Here is a 19356-nt window from a genome sequence, read left to right on the forward strand (position 1 = left end):
TCTGGACCGAGCCTGACTGAACAACGTCCCCTCCCTGGCTGAAGAGCTCAGTTTCCGACTCTACACACTGTACTGCCGCGCAGCTTCTGTAGGCTGCTGGGGGCAGGCCGGGGCGGGGTCTGGCAGACCCCGGGTACCGCGGGCAAGCCTCCAGGAATGTTCTCTCCCCCGCCCCCAGCCCAAAGTGCCACGTTGGCGCTAGTGGCGGCTTCGAGACCGAATGCCTCCGGCGCTGCCTGCCTCGCAAGCATAACCTGTAATTCCGACCCGGAGCACTGCCCATTGGGGTGTTGCCCCGCCCACCTCTCCCTGCGGCCGCTAGTCAGCTGGGACTTCTAATCACCCGGCTCCTGGGGTTGAAGCACCTGCCGGATGTGGGGAGGGAGGAGGCGGCCACATGTGAGGAGGCAGAATTAAGCGCCGAGTCTCTTGGCGACTTGGCAGAAAAGTGGAGTGGACAGGCCTGCAATTGCCCCTGGGCAGCGGGGAGACGTTAGTTGGTTTTGCCCTGCAGAAGCGCTCGACTTGGCACCAGAATTCCTACTGCTTTGCCATTATGCAGCTCTTCTAGCGGATGGGACTGTAAAGTCAGATGCTACAGGGCCTAGCTTTTCAACCAACTCTAGCTTCTCAACTACCCTCCTCTCCCATCCTACCCCCTAGCCCCTACGTCCATCCCAGCCCACCCCACCCCAACTCTAGTCCTTTCCAGCTTGGGTGTCCGGTTACTGCTCTTCTGTTCTGTGACTTTGGCCCAGGCTAGGGGGAAGTGGCCCAGGAGGGTCCCGTGCGGCTGCATAAAATTGGCAGCTTCAGAACTAGGGGAGGGGGTGGGGTGTGCGACGTCGAGGGGGCGGGGAGAGGGGGCGGAGGAGCTGATCTCCGAGTGCAAGTCCGTGGGCTCTGTCCCAGATTCTCAAGTCGGAGCAGAGGTGGCTGACGGGCCCTTTCCACTGCCTGCTTTTTTGGACAGGAGTCACGGCTGCTCTGAGGGGCATAGTCCCGGACACTAGGTGAGCTGCTCATCACCCCCCGCAACACACACGCACGCGCGAGCACACACACACACACTCCTCCGCCCTACTCCCTTTCCACCCTTGTTAGCAACTCCTTTTCCTGGGACCATCCGTCCGCATCCACCTCTGGGGCAGGAAGCTTCAGAGTTAGATGGGTGGTGGTGGTGATTTCTGTGTGTGCTTGAGCTTTACCACTCCCCTCCTCTCATCTCTCCCCAACCCTTAAGAACAGCCCAATCAATTCCCACCCAGCATAACTGATGACCCCTTCAGGGTCACTCTGCCTCCGTGTCCAGGGTCTGCTTGATTCCGTGGTAGCAGGGGAGGGGGCAGTGCTAGGGTTCAAGTTCGTAAGAGGAACAGGGAGGTTGCTTCTGACCTTCCTGACTTGGCTTTCCTTCCCGGCAGGGTGCCACTCACGCGCTGATGCCCCAAGTGCTCTCAGGGCTTCCAGCTAATCATGCCACAGCCTCCCGCCGCTGCCTTGGCGCTGCCCCTGCTACTGCTGCTGTTACTGCTGGTGGTGCGGACACCGCCTCCGACTGGCGCGCGGCCACCCCCAGGTCCTGATTACCTGCGGCGCGGCTGGCTGCGGCTGCTGGCGGAGGGCGAGGGCTGCGCTCCCTGCCGGCAAGAAGAGTGCGCCGCGCCGCGGGGCTGCCTGGCCGGCCGGGTGCGCGACGCGTGCGGCTGTTGTTGGGAATGCGCCAACCTCGAGGGCCAGCTCTGCGACCTGGACCCCAGCGCCCATTTCTACGGGCGCTGCGGCGAGCAGCTTGAGTGCCGGTTGGACGCAGGTGGCGACCTGAGTCGCGGAGAGGTGCCGGAGCCGTTGTGTGTCTGCCGCTCGCAGCGCCCGCTCTGCGGTTCCGACGGCCGCACCTACGCCCAGATTTGCCGCCTACACGAGGCGGCCCGTGCTCGCCCGGACTCCAACCTCACTGTGGCGCACCCCGGGCCCTGCGAATCCGGTACGCACGGCCCAGGGCCCCGACCCCCGGCACTTGGGGCTTCTTCTGGCGTTGCCCCTGGGTCCCAGACGGCATGGATGTCTGGCCAGTGGAGTGAAAAAGATGAGGCCAGGGAGGCCTCGAGTCCATTATGAGCTTACTCTCGGGGTTGGTCCGCGGAGGCCGCCGCCTGAAGGTGGGGGTCCGGAGCTTGTCAGCAAGCGGCGTGCGCTGGGGTGCGTGCAAGCTCCAGAGCCGCCTGGCAGAGACCAACCCTCTGAGAGAGCAGGCACATAGTTAATGCTTGGCCTCAACTTTGAGCGAGTGAAGGGATACTGTCAGACTGCCCAGTCCTCTGGAATCCAGGCAGGGAGATGGGTTCCTGTGAGATGCAATCAAGTTTCCTTTGAGCAGCTTCCTAAAGACAGTGCTTAGTTAACCTAGGCGCCGAGCCTCTCGTTTAGGGATTAGTGAGGGAGGGGGGCTCTCCCAGCTTCTCCTCCCCCATCCCAGGGGGCTGAGGGCCATTCAAGCCTCAAGTTTTCTTTGGCTGCTTTAGTAACCTTCACTTCCTGAGCCCCCCTGAGGGGTCTGGTTTGGCTGGGGCTGCTGGGAAAACAAACGCTCTGCGGGAGCTTCCCCCCACAACTCTAGGCTTTCTGCCTGCTGCCCAGTTTGGTTTCAGTGTCTTTGCCTTTGCCATGTGGCTGCCCCACCTCCCCAGGGTGGGGTGGGGAAAGAGCTGCTTCTCTGGCCTTTGGCAGCTGGCACCTGGTAGGAGAAGCGGGAGGATGTAGGGGAGGGAGGTGTTGGTTATGAACACATTAGGATAGGGGCCTGGAGGGTAGAATGAGGACAGGGGAGCAATCAGGGGCAGCCTGTGGCGGCCAAGCTGAGGTGTGGGTCTCTGTGCTTGTTCATGCATCCTGTCTGCCTGTCCATTTCCATCTCTGCATTCCTACCCTTGTGTGTATCTGCAGCTACATTTGTATGTACTACTTGTGTGTACTTGTCGTGTTTATGCATGTGTATTTACCTCAGCATATATTGTGTTCCTTCACAAACACATTCAAAATGGTTTGTTATATGGGGTCCTTGCTGGGCTGGGTGTGCCATTCTATTCTCAGGCCTCCCATCTCTACCTCCAGCACCCCAGATCCTGTTGCACCCATATGACGTTTGGAATGTGACAGGGCAGGATGTGATCTTTGGCTGTGAAGTGTTTGCCTACCCCATGGCTTCCATAGAGTGGAGAAAGGACGGCTTGGACATTCAGCTGCCAGGGGACGACCCCCACATCTCGGTGCAGGTAGGGGCAGGGAGCAGAGGCCTCCCCAGGGCAGCCCAGAGTCCTCCTAGAAGAATACTGCTGACTCCTCCTGGCTCCAGTTTAGGGGTGGACCGCAGAGGTTTGAGGTGACGGGCTGGCTACAGATCCAGGCTGTGCGTCCCAGTGATGAGGGCACCTACCGCTGCCTGGCCCGCAATGCCCTAGGCCAGGTTGAGGCCCCAGCTAGCCTGACAGTCCTCACACCAGGTAAGGGAAAGCCCTGAGCTCTGGGGGCTGGGAGAAGGTGGTAGATTCAGGCCCTTGACTGTGTCCAGGTGTGATGTGCATGTGGGTACACACACAGGCATGGCTTTCGCACAGACTGGGATACGTGGGCACTGACAGCACCTCTCTCCTGTTCTCTCCCCTTTGTCCATATGTGTTTGCAGACCAGCTGAACTCCACAGGCATCCCCCAGCTCTCATCTCTGCACCTGGCTCCTGAGGAGGAGGCTGAGAGTGAAGAGGGTGAAGATTACTACTAGGTGCAGAGCTGTGGCACGTGGGGGTGGGTGAGTGGGGGTAGTTTTCATTCCTGCTCTTGAAAAGATCTGGAAAGGCAGAGCAGGGCCCCTTCACAGATTGATTTAATGCCTTTAGTGGGAGAGATGTGATGGTGATGGGAGAGACAAAGATTGGAGGAGAGTAAGAAGAGAGCCAGAGTCTAAGGGAGGTGGGATGCAAAGGGGCCCATTCAGGAGATGCTCTGGCCAGAACAGTCTCTTCTGTGAACTGACTAGGCAGAATGTAACAGTTACCTGCTGATTTGTAGGCTAGGTGAGTGGGTGGGTGGGTGGGTGGCTGGCTGGCTGGCTGGCTGGGGAGGAGCAGAGCTGAGACAAAGGCTTGCAAACACCAGGATCCTCCACTTCTTTTTAGCAGCCCTCCCTCCAACCCTGCTCAATCAGTCTTCTGACTGCTCTTCTGCATAGATCCTGCTCTTATTCTAGAGCTCAGTCTTTGCCTAACCTGTTTACCCTTCCTCAAAACTCACCTTCTACAAAATTTCCCTCTCATAAATCCCAGTTCACTTACTAAGTGTTTGGTGTTTGCCATCTGCTGTCCAGGAGAGCCTGATAGAGCATAGTTTATTTAGCTCAGTGCAGTAAGATGGGCATTTGGTCATGTCTAATTTTTCTGTCATTCTAGAAACTCTGTGAAGGCAGCACTATATCTTATACCACTTTGTACTGGACAGTGCCTAGCACAGAACTAGGCACAGTAGGCATAAAATAAAGACTTATGAAACAAACTGAGCCACATAGATGGTTCATGCAGATTTGCACACAGAGACCACATTTCTTTAGGAGGCCTTCCAGGGTACTAGGAATCTGGCTTCCAGAAGTTGTAGGTCCTGCTCTCTAAGCACGTGCCTGCCAGATGTAGAGGAAGTCTGAGCTGCACACCCCCTCACCCTCCTCCATGGGCAGGACTGCTGGAGCCATCAGATTGGGAGGGAGGGTATCCTCCCAGTCTGCTCTCCACTGGGGCTGACCTAGAGACAGATTGCCTGTGCCTCTGTCTTCTCCCCAGGCAGTGTGGGGAACCAGATCTATGTGGGTAGGACCGAATATGAAAGCATAAATTGGATGGAGGAGGGGAGAAGTTTGGTCACTTGTATGAGCCGCACCCTAGGTTTTCCCTACGAATCCGCCCATTTTCCAGCTGAACGCAGACAAAGTCATGTTAAGTCTGTATTCTCATCTGCCCCAACTGACATGTCCCCTCTCTGGAGGTCCCTCACAAAGCCGTACTCTTTCGCTCCCGAAAGCTCTCTCCACCCTTTCTTACCTAGCCCAGGGACACTGGTGAGGCGCAGTGTTTATTGACTGGTTGAAGGAGAAAATGAAAGCTTAAGTTCGAGAGGCCGAGACCCTGTGTGTGGATGTCAAGGGCCTCCTACGCGCCTGGGCTCCGCCCGAAGCCTGGCGCCACAACGGAAGAAGTCGTGGTTGGCTCGGTGTCTGAGCTTGTCCTCTGAGGCCCAAAGCAGGGAGCCCGGCCTTTTGGGACGGGTGTGGCCCAGACCCCAACCCAAGGGCTTGGCCTCACCTCCCGTGGAAGCTCACTGCCGAGTCCTGGCTGGAGTCCGGCGTTTCGTGGAGCTGTGCTCAGCAGCTCGAGCGGGTTGAATGCATACTTGGGGCAAATTCTAACTCGACAGCGAAATCAGGAATAGGGATGTGAGCGGTGTGGCGGCGATTGGGGGGAGGAGCAGACCATTAAGAGTCTGGACCAGAAGGAGGTCTGCTCTGCGCTGGAAGAGGGGACGGAGGTCTGGGTCCCCGGAATCCGCCTGGGAATCCGCCCCTGACTTGTTCTTCGCCACGACTCCAGGCCAGTTGGGCACAAAGACGCCCCCTGGCGGGCCCATCTATCCTACTGCGCTCTCTTGGAGAGCAGAGGCTCTACTAGATTCTAGAGGGTCACACGCGTCCCCAGAACCTGTACTCCCTGACCGGTTTTGCAGACTTTACAGGACGTTCAGGTGCAGCCTCCTTCTAGCCTCAGTTTTTCCCTCCGCGGCGCTGCAGGTTCAGGCCCCACAGCCTTGACTAGGAGTAACCCCTCCTGCCTCCCCCTCCCCCAAACTCCTTCCCCCGCCTCTGCTCCAGCGGACCGGCTTTAATAACGTCGCTGGAAAGTGACACGCGATTTATTATTAAAGTAATGCGGGGACGGGAAAGGTTTAATAAACGCGCTGCAATGCCGAGGATTATTTTCCGCAAATAAATGAGAGCGCGCGAGGCGTTTTAATAAATAATTTCCCGCCGCTCCCAGGGGAGAAGAGAGAAGGGGGAGGGGGAAGGGGAAGCCGAGTTGCTGCCAGAACTCCCGGCTTCGCTTCCCCCACGGGTTTCCAAGCTTTTCTCGCGGCTTTCGTCCTAGGTTGCTCACACCCGACATGTGAGGTTCCAGGAGAGCTGACTCTTAGTGGTCTGGGACTGAGGCGGGAGAGGCTCTGTCCGCCCCCCCCCCCCCCCCCCGCCCCCGGGATTTTAATTAGTTTGCCTGAGGTGTGGAATGCCCTTGTATCCAGCCCTCAGCCAGAGGTCTGGAGTCAAGACTGGACCAGAGCAGGAAGGGTTAAACCGAGACCCGCCCCTCCCTCGCGGAGGGTACTAAGTCTCAGGGCCTGGCCACTCCCCTCCCGGCTTTCGGCTGACCCGGCTGGGCGTCCACGCAGGATTTGGCAGTAACCTGTGGAAGGGAGTTGTGTGTACAGGTGTGTAGGTGCTACACGTGTTCAAATGACCCTGGCTCACTCCTCAGACCATTTGGGGAATAGAGCCACTGAAACTAGTTGCTGTTTGTTAGCTCAGAGGCTTCAAGGAAATGTCCTTGAGCTGATCTGGTCTGAACAGAGGGAGTCCAGGTAAAGCCCAACTCTTAGCTCTTTGGTGAACTCGTGTGTGTGTGTGTGTGTGTGTGTGTGTGTGTGTGTGTGTGTGTGTGTGTGTATGAGGGAGTCCAGGTAAAGCCCAACTCTTAGCTCTTTGGTGAACTCGTGTGTGTGTGTGTGTGTGTGTGTGTGTGTGTGTGTGTGTGTGTACTCGAGGGTTGAGCACAATTGGAGCCCCAAGGGGGAATCCACTTCTCCAACAGTCCAACTCTTAGCTCTTTGGTGAACTCGTGTGTGTGTGTGTGTGTGTGTGTGTGTGTGTGTGTGTGTGTGTGTACTCGAGGGTTGAGCACAATTGGAGCCCCAAGGGGGAATCCACTTCTCCAACAGAAGCCTGGAGGCCCGAGAGGATGAATCTGATTTCAAAAAGGACCAAGACTGCAGACCTTGGAGACCAAGGACAAGTCCTTGGCGTTGGTAGGTAGGGGACAACTGCTCGGCAAGTTCTGTGCCTCTTGGAGAGACTTCTCTGGCGACACCTCTGGCAACCCCGGCGGGGGCGGGGGAGGGGGGAGGGGGCGGGGAGGTGGGGGGGACGATGGGTACAGGAAGTAGTGAAAGAGTGCCATCTGGTGGTTATTTCTGGTTGCGGCAGCCAAACCTGGGTATAGGGTCTTGAGAGTTAATTTGGAAAAATTTGAGTAAAAAGGTGCTTGGATTTGTGTTTATATATATATGTGAAGGTACACAGGTATATGTTCTATATATATGATATATATATAATATGTTTGTAGTAGTTATGTGTGTATATGTGTCTACATGCACTGTATACATTTTATATACACATGTATGTATGTACGGGCTTCCTTTCGTGGCTCAGCTGGTAAAGAATCCACCTGCAGTGTGGGAGACCTGGTTTTGATCCCCGGGTTGGGAAGATCCCCTGGAGAAGGGAAAGGCTACCCACTCCAGTATTCTGGCCTGGAGAATTCCATGGACTGTATAGTCCATGGGGTTGCAAAGAGTCGGGCACGACAGAGCAAGTTTCACTTTCATACTTTCATATGTGTGTATATCACAGTATGTTATGTATTTAGATTATATAAAGACATATGTATGTATGTAGATAACCATGTAGGTGCATATATGTATATCTGTATATAAGCACTGTGTATATGGATGTGCTATTATTTGTGTTTTTGTTGTTTTTTAGTTGCTAAGTCATGTCTGACTCTTTTTGTGACCCCATAGACTGTAGCCTGCCAGGCTCCTCTGTCCATGGAGTTTCCTAGGAAAGAATACTGGAGTGGATTGCCATTTTGTCCTCCAGGGGACCTTCCCAACCCAGGAATCAAACTTCTGCATTGGCAGGCAGATTCTTTACCACTGAGCCACCTGAGAAACCTCTTGTTATGTGTATATAGCTGTATACATATATGTGTTTGCAAATACATATTCCATTATATGCCATTCTTTCACCAAATATTTATGTGCCAACACTGTTCTTGGGGCTGGAGATACACCACAAAAAAGCACATTGTCTTTGCCCTCATGGAACTTAACATTCTATTCTAAGATGTTCATGTAAATTAATTACATACATGTATGTTTACAGGATTGCATGTGCATGTTGTGTAGCTCTGGTTACATATATATGTGTGAGGAATAGACGGGCTTAAATACTCTGGTGGTCTTGGAGATTCGCTGTTTTTTTGCTTAAACATTCAGGTCCCATTGCCTAGGATTCTTAAGTATGTAGGCAGTTGAAGGCAAAGGGAAAGAGGCTGGAGACATAGGATGATAACCTTCTAGGATAAGTTTTGGATATTTCCTCTGAATGACTAGGTTCTTTTAAACAGGGAACAGCTATGTAAGTTAACTTAGAGTGATGGAGTGTCAATGAAGATCAAGTCTCACCTTTACTCAAAGCAGAGCAACTTAGGAGGAAGGATGATGGGTTGGGGGAGTAGGGGTGGGAATGGAGTCTGGGAGACTGGAGGTAGGAATAGGATCTTGGAGGACAGTGGTAGGGGCATTTAGAGCTGGAAGGGATCTGATCTGGGAGGTAGTGATGGGAGCTCTGGGACTCAGTTGTAGATAATGGGGGTGGTTTGAGAACCCTTGAGGAGGGATGAGCTGGGGGACAGAGATGGGGTCTGAGGGGAGTAATGAGGTCAGGATAAGGGATGGGCTTGGGGAAGGGTACAGAATCAGAGGCTCTGGTGGCAGGGAAAACCATTCTTGGGGTGGAATTTGGAGGCCAGCTCTGATGGAGTCATCCTTTCCTTTCTGCCACTCCTTCCTTTTCTATGCAGGATCCCCTAATATTCTTCTGTAGTCCTCTCCTCTCAAGCTGGGTCCCAGACATGCTATAGACAGAGGAGAAGAGCTCAGGCTCCAGGACTCTGTCTGCCTTAGGTAACTCCTTGGTGGCTGAAGGAGGCGGAACTCACAGCACCCCTGTCCCACGAAGCTCCATCCCAGCCCTCTGGGCCATTGCCTGCCCCGCTGCCATTACCAGCTTCCAGACTGGGCTCAGCCCAGGAGTTTCAAACAACTGTGACCTGGAAAGGTCACAGAACATCCCCTCACCACGCACACATTTCCAAGACTGAACTAGGAAAGGTGCTTCCGAATTATTCCTTCCTTCCCTCCTTTCGCTGGATGTTCTCCAGACACGGTCGAGGCCAGAAGTCTTCAGGTGCCATCCTCACTCTTGCTCTGTGATAACACCTCATGCCTGACCCTTACTTCTCAGCCTCCTATGCTGGGCTACTTCATCCTAAAGTCAGAGTTTATGTCACTTCATTGACTCGCCTCCCTTCTTCAGTCCTTTTCTCCCCAGAGTTGAGACCTTAGGTCCCCAGATTGTGACCCCAGGGACTAAGACACAGGTTGGCTCCTGGCCTGGCTTTATTTTCAGTATTTTCTCTGCCATCTGGGCAACTGAGAGCTCTCAGAACAGGGTGAACAGTTATGAAAATCAGTTTTAGTAACAAGTGCTACCCCACAATCAAGGTTCGCCCTGTCTTGATGGGCAGCACCGAGGGAAGCAGGATGGACTTGAGGGTACTGAAATGGGGTCATGAGAAGTGAGGGGGTCTTCCAGGATGAGAGTTGAGGGCTCTAGGGAAAATTACTTCCTGCTTCCCCTCGGTTCCGCCTTTCCAACCCCAGATCATTAGGGCAGGGCTGGAGAAGGCCCCCTAGTTCTTCTGGATGCACCTGGCTCTCACAGGGGCCCGGTTCTAACTCTGGCTTCCCAGCTTCCCATGCCCCTCTCCTAGTACCAGAAGGGGTTACTTAAATTCTGGGGGCAGTAGTGGGGATCTCTAGTGGAAGTGGTCTCTGAAGGGTAATGATGATATCGTTTCCTAGCCTTTGGGCTAAGATCGTGTGAAGGGTAATTTTAGGTCTTTGGAACAGAACTGGGGCTCTGTGGGCAAGGACAGGCTGGCAAGGAAACATGAGGTGTGTGGTACTGCTTTTTAAGTGCGTACCTTGGGCAAGTTTCTAAGCTTCCCTTCTTCCCAGTCCTCAGCAAAATACTGATAAAATGCCCTCTATAAGTGCTGTGATGAGATTAGAGATCTTCCAAGTAGTATCTGAAACACAATAAGTATTCAACAAATGGTCAATTTTACTATCACTTTTTCTGGGTGGGGGAGTTGCATGGAGATGGGGCAAAGTACCTAGTACAGAGATCCCTGCTGAGGTGTGTGGGTAATCACAGTCCCATGCCTGCCCATAGGAGGCCTGAGGAATTCTGTCTTAGGAGGAGGGGAAGGGCTCTGACAAGGTGGGGATGGGTAGGGACTAGGCTTCCAGAGAGCTTGGCAGCCTTCACCCTCACCCCCGCCCCCTCAGGGACCCCCTGTCAGAACCCAGGACTCTAGCTCTGTACTTGGAGGGAGGGGCGCCCTGGAAACTCACTTCCATCCATCTCTTTTATCTGGGTTGCTGAAGGGCTGGAGCTCCAATGGGGCCTCTGATGGGGAACAGATACAGACCAGGCGGAAGCAGCCGGAACAGTGCTGAGTTGGAGCTGAGGACCAGGCCAGGGGGTCAGTGAAGACAGATAAAGCTCAGAGCAGCTGGGGACTCAGGAGACTCGTGGGGAGGGGCAGCAGGGGCTGAGGGCAGGCTATGTCCTGTCCTAGGAGGAGGCGAGGTCTGGAAGCTTCTGATGGGGGCGATGTCCATCAAGGACTTCAAATGGCCAGCGGAGGCCTTTAATGACTCTTTGGGAGGAGGGAAGGGACCGAGCCCCGTGCCCTAGATGTGGCTGCAGGAAAGCCAGTGTGCCTGTCCAGGATGAGGGTCGGTCCCGGAAGAAACAGCCTGGGAACAGGGTCCAGGCCAGAGGCAGGGCTTCTGGGGCCTGTCTTCCCCTTAAGGCGAAGATGGTGAAAAGGTTAGTAAGCAATCCTGCGATTTTAGTTCCTGTTTTAATTAACTTTGAAGGGCTTGGGGCCTCCCTGAACACCAGGGAAAGGAGCAGAGTAGACGTTTATTTTCCTCCTTTCCTTTTTAAAGACAATTTTATTAAATCACTTTGTTTTCATTCTGGCTTGAACATGGGGCATTTAAATGGAAAAGTAATTATTTTACCTCATTTGCTTATGGTGAGAGGAGAGTCAGGAAAGGGAGGGATGCCGGTAAGAGGAAGAGGTTGGCAGCTTTGAGCTGGCACACGTGTACATGCACACACAAATGCCCTACAGACAGGCCCGCACAATCAGGCTCACACTCACAGCAGCCTCAATCACCACACGAAGCCCCTCACACTGACACACATTGTGTACCCACAGAAAGACACACCCTCCTAAATGTAGGCACCTCAGCACTTGCAAGCTTGGAGCATCCACCCTCCTGAAGATAAACTCCTTTACCACCACCATAGCTACAGGCGAACGCTCTCTCTCCACAAACACTCCGGACACATCAGGCTCACAGCACAGGCCCCCCTCACCCCTCACAGGTACCCTCATATACCCCTTCCAAGCATCAGGGGGTATGCACGCATGTGCACATACACACACCTCCAACATATTTAGACCTTTTCAAGACAGTTGAGTTGTATCATCATCAGTACATACAGATTGAGACAAACAATTCTCCTCAAACACACAAGCCCGGGATTTCCCTGGTGGCCTAGTCCTGCCAGCCTTGTGAGGCCAAAACAAGTGAACAGAAATCAAAGAGTCAAGCGCACCTCGACAAGGACACCTGGCAACAAAAGTGGGGGTGAGATGCGATTCTGTCGTGGAGAAAGAGGGCCCCCAAATCGACCTACCCGCTAGGCGCCTCCATGTGCCCCTTTCTCTGTGCCTGTAACATTCTTAGACCAGTCTCTCCATCTCTCCTGACCCTGCTTCTGCAGCCTCTGGGACAGTCCCCCCTGCCTCTCACCCGTTCCCCACCCCAGGCGTGGGAGAAGGCCAACAGGTTTCTTGGGCTCAGCTGCCCTGGCCAGAACTGGGTTCTAACTCAGGCTTCCGCACCTCCTGCCTCCCTCCCCCGCTGTGTGGACTGGCGTCAGAGGGGTTAAAACTTGGGTAGCGCACCCCCTCCTCCACTCCCACCCCTGGCTGATACTTCGAGGGCCGGGTTCGCGGGAGGGAGCCGTACCTGTACTTTGTCTTCATCTGTCACCGCTTCTGACAGTCAGATACATCTTGTGGGGGGGCGTGGGGGGCGGGGGAGCAATAATTAACCTCTCCTGCCTCATAGCCTCATACCCTAACGCGGCTGCCTGCCTGCCTGCCTGCCTTCCTGCCTGCCTGGCCGGCCAGCAGAGATGACTGCAGGGTCTGCAGAGTGAAGAAAGGGGGAGCGGGGAGGAGAGGGAGGGGGCGAAGGGAGAGCGCGGGAGAAGCTGGAGAAGCGCGCTGAGAGGAGGGACCCTGATGTTTTTATTGCCCTGCCAGCCTCTTTTCTGCACCCTTCTCTCCACTCTCTTCCTGGGGAACTGTGGGAAGTTGGGAGAAGTGATCAGAGGGAGGGGAGAGGGAGAAAGCCACGTGCACTCACCTCTTCCCGCTGGGAGTTCAGGCCTCTCTTGAAGGCCTGGGGGCTGATTTGGAAGCACAGTGGTGTGAGGGGGAGTCCTTCATACACTAGTGTTGCACAGGGACAAGGAGGAGGAAGAGAGTGTTGGGTGGCAGAGAGGGGGCAGAGGATGCCATGCTGGCTCTTCTCATTTGTGGCAGGTGACTCATGCTTGTGTTAAGGTTGAATTATTCTTCCAATCAGTGAACAGGGATCAGTCTCATAGGGGCTACCATTGAAAAGGACTCCAGATTTGGAGTGGGAGATAGAGGATGCTTCTAAAAAGTCAAGTAAGGTCGGGGTGGGGTTGGGGGTGGCTGAACTCAGAGTTTGTGCAGGAAGAAGACAAATTTGGGCTGAGTCCTGGGACAAAGCAGGTGGGACTCAGGGTCAGGCAAGAATCACCTGCAGCCAAAGAGGGATGTGACTACAGCATTCCCAGCAGCCAGATTGCCAAGCGCTGGGGTTTGTCGAGGGAGTAGAGAGGAGACAGGAAGGAGAGGTGTTGTCACTGCTAGTCCCCCCAGGGGTGAGGTGCAGAGGGGAAGGGCCCTGCCTGTCCCCTGGGCAGCCTGAAGGCCAAGAGATTCTAGCTTTCTCTATCTCTTTGAGAAGGTGTTACTCAAATCTGTCATCTGCAGTGTCTGAGAAACAGGACCTTTGCTCTAAGGTCCCTGATTGAGTCGCAGGCACAGCGTTGTTCATGAGTCAGCATCCCTGGTTCTCACCCTGGTTCTGCCACTAGCTAGCTGTGTGACAGAAGATAAGTCATTTAATCTCTCTGGACCTCAGCTTTCTCATTTGTAAAGTAGCAGGGGTGGGGAGTTGAGGGAGGACTGACAAGAGAAACTCTATAGACATTGTCAAGACTCACGTCCTGTAATCCAGCAAGATCTGAGGAACAAGGCTCAGCTGTGCCCCCACCACCCCTCACATGTGCTGTGGACCCCTCCCACCCCGGAGCAGCGCAGACACAGCCCCAGAGTGCATTTCTCTCTCTCTCTCACACACACTCACACACACACACACACACACACACACACACACACACACAGCCTCCTTGCCCCTTGTACTGTGCATCCCTGGACTTCCAATCATCTATGAAATGTGCTGTGGTTGGGAAGGAGCCCAGGGCCAGGGCACCCCAACAGAAAAGCTGATTGTATACATTTCTGTTAAAAGAAAAACGGAAATGCCTTAGCAGAGAGCGGAGTGTGGAGCACTGCAGCAGAAGGCTAGCTCGGAAAGGACTTGCAAGTGGGGAGAGGGATCATTGGGAGAGGGAGGAGAGCCCTGGAGAGGTGAGGAGAGAGAAAGCAGCAGAAGCCTCGGCTCAGCTGCAGGGGACTCACGCTGAGAGTGTGGAGTGAGACGCTGACAGCCCTGTCAGGAAATCACCTCAAAGCGTCCCACACCCTGGTCTGCCAGGCTCCATCTCCCCAGGGGAGGAAGCCCAGTGAGTCACGCTGCTGTCTGTCCCCTTGATTCTCCTCCCCTCCCCCCTGAACACACAGCCCTGCTCTAAAAGAGGGAATTCATTTCTGGCTATTATTTTCTTCACCTGAAGAAACGCTGTGCATTTTGACAGCACCAGGGGAGAGGTGAGAAGCAAGAAGAAGTCAAGACTGCCCGGGTTGGGGTCACCTAGGATGGCTCTGTGTTACCCAGAGGCATGTGGTGCCTAGGATGGAGCTGGTCTCCTAGGCAAGTGTGGTATTTAAGAAAGAAGTGGACTTTTCTCTAACAGCATGGAGTCCAGAGCAGCAGTGGGTCAGCTGGGACCCATTAGGGGCCCTGGAACAAATCTAGGCTCTTGCATAGGCTCAGCCCTGGTGAAGGAGAGGCTTGGAGTTTGGAGAGAATGGTTCAAGCAGCCTTATTTGTGGAATGGAGAGTCTATCTCAGCCTTGGAGGTCAGAAATGAGTTTCAGTCATTTGGGGAATATTCCGGGCTTTCTTCTCTAGCCCTGCCTCCTTTCTCCCAGCTCCCCTTCTGTGGGAATAGGTCTCAAATTCCAACCCCAACCCCCGCTTCCCCCACTCATCACCTTCATAACTCCCTAGTCTGTTTTTCAAGAATTTTTTGTATTGTTCTTCACTTTTAAAATATAGTACATGAATATATGCTTATGAAAATTTCAAACAATCCAGAAATGTGTAGAGCAAGAAGCAAAAGCCCCTCTTTCCTCCTTCCCACTAATTCTCTCTTCTCCATGAGTTACTGGGGTTAACAATATGGTATGTATTCTTCTAGGTCTTTTACATATTCACTACACACAAACACACACGAACTAGATTTTAAAACAATTATTGTATTGATTTATGTCATACTACTATTTTACTATTTGCTCATTTCACTTTAAAAATGTCAGACATATTAGCCAGGTCAGCACATAAGGATATATCTTGATCCATATAGGTATATTTCACATAGTACTCCATAATAGATTTAACCAATTCCTTAGTGCTGGGCTTTTATGCTGTTTTGAAGTTTTTGCTCTTACAAACAATTCCACAGTAAACCTCCATAAACCTATGTCATTTTGCACAAGAATGAGCATACCTGAGATTCAGATTTCTTAAAGTGGCACTGTTGGGTCAAGAGATATGTAGTGTATGTATATCTAACACTGAATTTCTCTTTGAAGCTTGAAACCCACATTTCCAAGCAAGAATCCACAGATGCTTGAAAGACAGGCCTACTGAGTATTTACAGGCGAATGTCTCCCAACACTTCAAATGCAGAAAGTCCAATCCCAAGGTCCTGATCCCCTCCTCTTCCATCCTGCTCCCTGCCTCCCAGCCTCCTTGCTTTGGTCAGCATCACCCTACACATGCTATTGCCCAAGCCCCACACCTTGGATCATCTTTACCAAGGTGTCTGTGTGTCCAGATTTGCCCATAATTATCCAGTATATGTGTACTGCCCTGGTAAAATGATTGATAGTACCTCTTTGTACACAAAACTGTTCTGGATTGGGCAATAAATTAAATCACCACTCTATTCCTCTTTGGGCTTTCCTTGTGGCTCAGCTGGTAAAGAATCCACCTGCAATGCGGGAGACCTGGGTTCAGTCCCTGGGTTGGGAAGATCCCCTGGAGAAGGGAAAGGCTACCCACTCCAGTATTCTGGCCTGGAGAATTCCATGAACTCTATAGTCCATGGGGTCTCAAAGAGTTGGACATGACTGAGTGACTTTCACTTTCATTCCTCTTCATCTCTGATTCCTAGTCAATCCGTCACCAACTCCCACCAACTCTCCCTTCATTCTTCTTTCTGTTGCATGGCTCTAGATCCCATCATCAGGCTTGAATAAAAACAGCCTCCTAACTAGCTTCCCCACTCTTCATCTCTCCTCCCTTCAACCCATCCTTTCACTCCATTGACCATCATGTCTTTTTAGGCCACTTCCTGTATCACAGAACTCTCTTGCTTCCCATTGCCTACAAGACTGAGTCCACTCAAGATCCATCATCACACTATAGTTCACCAGAACAGGTATCTCCCATCTCCATAGTTCAGGAATCTGTATCACCTTAGCTAGAGGAGGAGCAGGAGTCAGGCACTGGAAAAACTGTTCCATACCCCCACAAAATGATGAAGAGAAAGACTTCTTGGGATGGAGTGGGATGGAGTGGGATGGAGTGGTTGGGACGAAGCCTAGAAGGTGACTTGGTGTCTCTCTGAATTCAGATCTTTGGTTGTCCAAAGAGAGAAGCCCCCTTGGGCATTCTGTCTCTTCCTGCTCACCTGCTTTGTCCCCTGGTGCCTCAAAAACTCCAGCCAGTTTCTCCTCCATCTTTTGTTCCAGGGCTGGAGACTTCAGGAACATCTTTTCATGTTTGGCTCTTATCCAGCTGCCACCTGCTTACTGCACTCCATGCCACCTCTGAGCAGTGTCTTATGTGATCAGAGATCATGGGAACTTCCAGTCCTTGAGTGAGAGTGAGGGTGGTGATGTATATATGTAGTGTTGTTAGAATGCACCCTCAAGCCACTTTAAACCCCACCCTGGAGAGAGGACTCTCAGGAACCTTGAGGGCACACCCAATTGGAACTCCCTATCCCTCCCCCATGATGTTAACTCCCTCCCACCCGAGCCTTTGGGATAAACCTCTGGGGTGCCTAACCAAACTTCAGGGCACCTGCAGCCTCCCCACTCCCTTTCCTGGCATCCCTCCCCTCACTCAGATGTTGCCAAATGGATGGTGAGTTTGGATGGGTCCTGGTGGCCGAACTCCAAGCAGAGGGGGAGGCATCCTGGCCCCCTGCCAGCATTCCGTCTGCAGTAATTTGGCAGGAAAGCACCAGCTGCATATATCTGCACATCTGTTTATGCCTCTGGCTTGTTATTTATTCTCTGCCTTTCATGGGCAGCGGAGCCAGAGCACACCTCAACTCTTCCCAAGTTAGATTAACCAAGAAAGAAGGCTGGGACACTCAGTCACAACAATTGCTGATGTTCATTGAAGGGTATGCCTTCTCCGGCAGCTGCTGCCACTATTCGTAGAGACACAGAGGAGAGGAGCAGAGAGAAAGGGAGAGGGAGGGAAAGGGTGGAAGGAGAAGGGAGGGGAAAGCTGTGGAGTTAGAGCCTTAGTCATACTGGAGTACTTAAATCAGGTAGGCTGATCCCTGACTGCATTGTGGAGAGGGATAGTTGGCCATTCTTTCAAACACAATCTCTGCTCTTCCTTCCTGCTAGACACAAGACCTCAGCGTGTGTGTGTGTGTTCTTGGATGGTATAGCTGACAGTAAATCATGGGGATAAGGTCTTTAATAGAGGTTAGGTAGGATGGTCTTCTTTGAGGTACTTAAATAACTCTTCTTGAGGGATTTCTAGGGCACAGACCTGGTGGTGGAGAACCACAAGCCAGGCTCTGTCCCTGGGATTAATAAGGAGAAGGAGTGAGAAGAGGAGGAGGAGGAGAAGGATGAATAAGAGAAAGAGGAGGAGAAGGAGAAGAAAAGAGAATGTTAAAGAATGGAGAATGGAGAAAGAAATGGCAACCCACTCCAGTGTTCTTGCCTGGAGAATCCCAGGGATGGCGGAGCCTGGTGGGCTGCCATCTATGGGGTCGCACAGAGTCGGACACGACTGAAGTGACTTAGCAGCAGCAGCAGCAGCAGCAGTAGACAATTCTTAAATTGAAAAGAGATTTTCACAGGGGAAAAAAAACAATCCAGGCACACCTCATTTTATTGCCCTTCACTTTAATGCACTTCACAGACACTGTGTTTTATACAAACTGAAGGTTTGAGGCAACCCTATGTGGGCCAAGTCCATTTTTCCAATAGCATTTCCTCACTTAATGTCTGTGTCACATTTTGGTAATTCTCCCAGTATTTCAAACCTTCTCATTATTATGTTTCTTTCAGTGATCTGTGATCTTTGATGTTACTGTTTGTTTTCAGGCACCACAAACTGTGCCCATAGAAGATGATGAATTTAATCCATTAAAAAAAACAAAACAAACAAAAAAAAAAAAAAAAAAAAAAAAAAAACCACAGAGAAACATGATTGGCAAGGAAGAAAGAGAAGTGAGTGGAAGGACCTGGAACTTTGGAGATCCTTGAAATGGCTGGGCTGCTATCCTTGGTCCTGACCAATAAAGGACCCAGGAATTGCCCAGAGTCTGTGTCCTGGATGGGGCTCCAAACTCCCTACACTTTCTTTTGAAGGTAACTGGATAATTCTGGAGTAAGGACAAAGAGCTGGAACCTCACGTGGTGGTGAGAACTGAATCCTTAAGTCCGACTTCTCCCCCTCTAACCCCTTCTCCCTCTCCTGCCTTTACCCAAAACAACGCCCTGTGCAGTCAGTGCTCCTTGCAGGGGACAGATAGATGTGGGCTCAGAGACTCCTGGGCAGGGTTCATGGGTAAGGGTACAGGCACCTGAGCCCCTGGCATAAGTGGGGGAAAGTGTGTGTGCCCTGGGGGAAGGGAGTGCTGGCTTGGTCAGATTAAAAGCAACTAGACCTTGCCAAAGCTCTAGACAGACACTTTGCTTTCACTTTCTTTCCTGCTCCTTTGCAGAACTCAAACACCAACATCATTCCCAACCCCCTTTTAAAAATTATATGTAACGAGCTGTTCATAATCAGGCGTTGCACAGATGGGGGTTTAATCAGTTAGAGTCTAAGCACATGGGCATTCCAACCTAATCCAATTCCCACCAGTTCATTAGGGGACATATTCATCACCCAGAGATTACAGTGGGGCCAAAACTGTGAAAGGATTCTAAAGAGCTGTCAGTGGAGCAGTAACCGAACCAGCCAAGACAGCAGGCCAGGTTGCGTGGAGGGTGCCTGTCAGCCCCTGACTGTGTTCTGAGACCCCTGGTCCTTACCTGACTATGTCATAATTGTTGTTGTTGTTGTTTTAAGAATCACTGTTTATTAACCTTGGGGCAAGACTCTGGAGGGGAAAATAGGAGAGAAATGTCAACTGCCCTTGGGAGTCCCTATTTAGAGGGGAGATACATGGTACCCTGTGTCTAGGGAACCTCCAGTCTGATGGGAGGAACATGGCTCCCACCCATGTGGACTGCTTTCTGAGCTCTCTGAAGAGTGCTAACTTGTAAGTGATCATGCATTTTTGTCCTAAAATCTCTAGCAAGAGGCAAGAAATTTCCACCTCATGAAGGCACAGGTAGGAACACAA

General features: G+C 52.3%; 1 protein-coding gene and 1 long non-coding RNA gene across 2 annotated transcripts; both read left to right on the forward strand.

Moving 5' to 3' along the window:
- Positions 1-1442: 1442 nt before the first annotated feature.
- KAZALD1 (Kazal type serine peptidase inhibitor domain 1) lies at positions 1443-4062 on the forward strand. Its single transcript, XM_065920076.1, is given in 5 exon segments — positions 1443-1469; positions 1471-1987; positions 3115-3275; positions 3356-3503; positions 3686-4062. Coding segments are annotated over 5 exon segments (948 nt in total). The 3' UTR covers positions 3781-4062.
- Positions 4063-6358: 2296 nt separating this feature from the next.
- On the forward strand, positions 6359-18538 carry LOC136160067 (uncharacterized). Its single transcript, XR_010661554.1, has 3 exons — positions 6359-6671; positions 7029-7115; positions 18107-18538. It is a non-coding gene; the product is annotated as an uncharacterized lncRNA (long non-coding RNA).
- The last annotated feature ends 818 nt before the right edge of the window (positions 18539-19356 follow it).

This window comes from Muntiacus reevesi, chromosome 2 (assembly GCF_963930625.1).
Source record: "Muntiacus reevesi chromosome 2, mMunRee1.1, whole genome shotgun sequence".
Taxonomy (NCBI): Eukaryota; Metazoa; Chordata; class Mammalia; order Artiodactyla; family Cervidae; genus Muntiacus; species Muntiacus reevesi.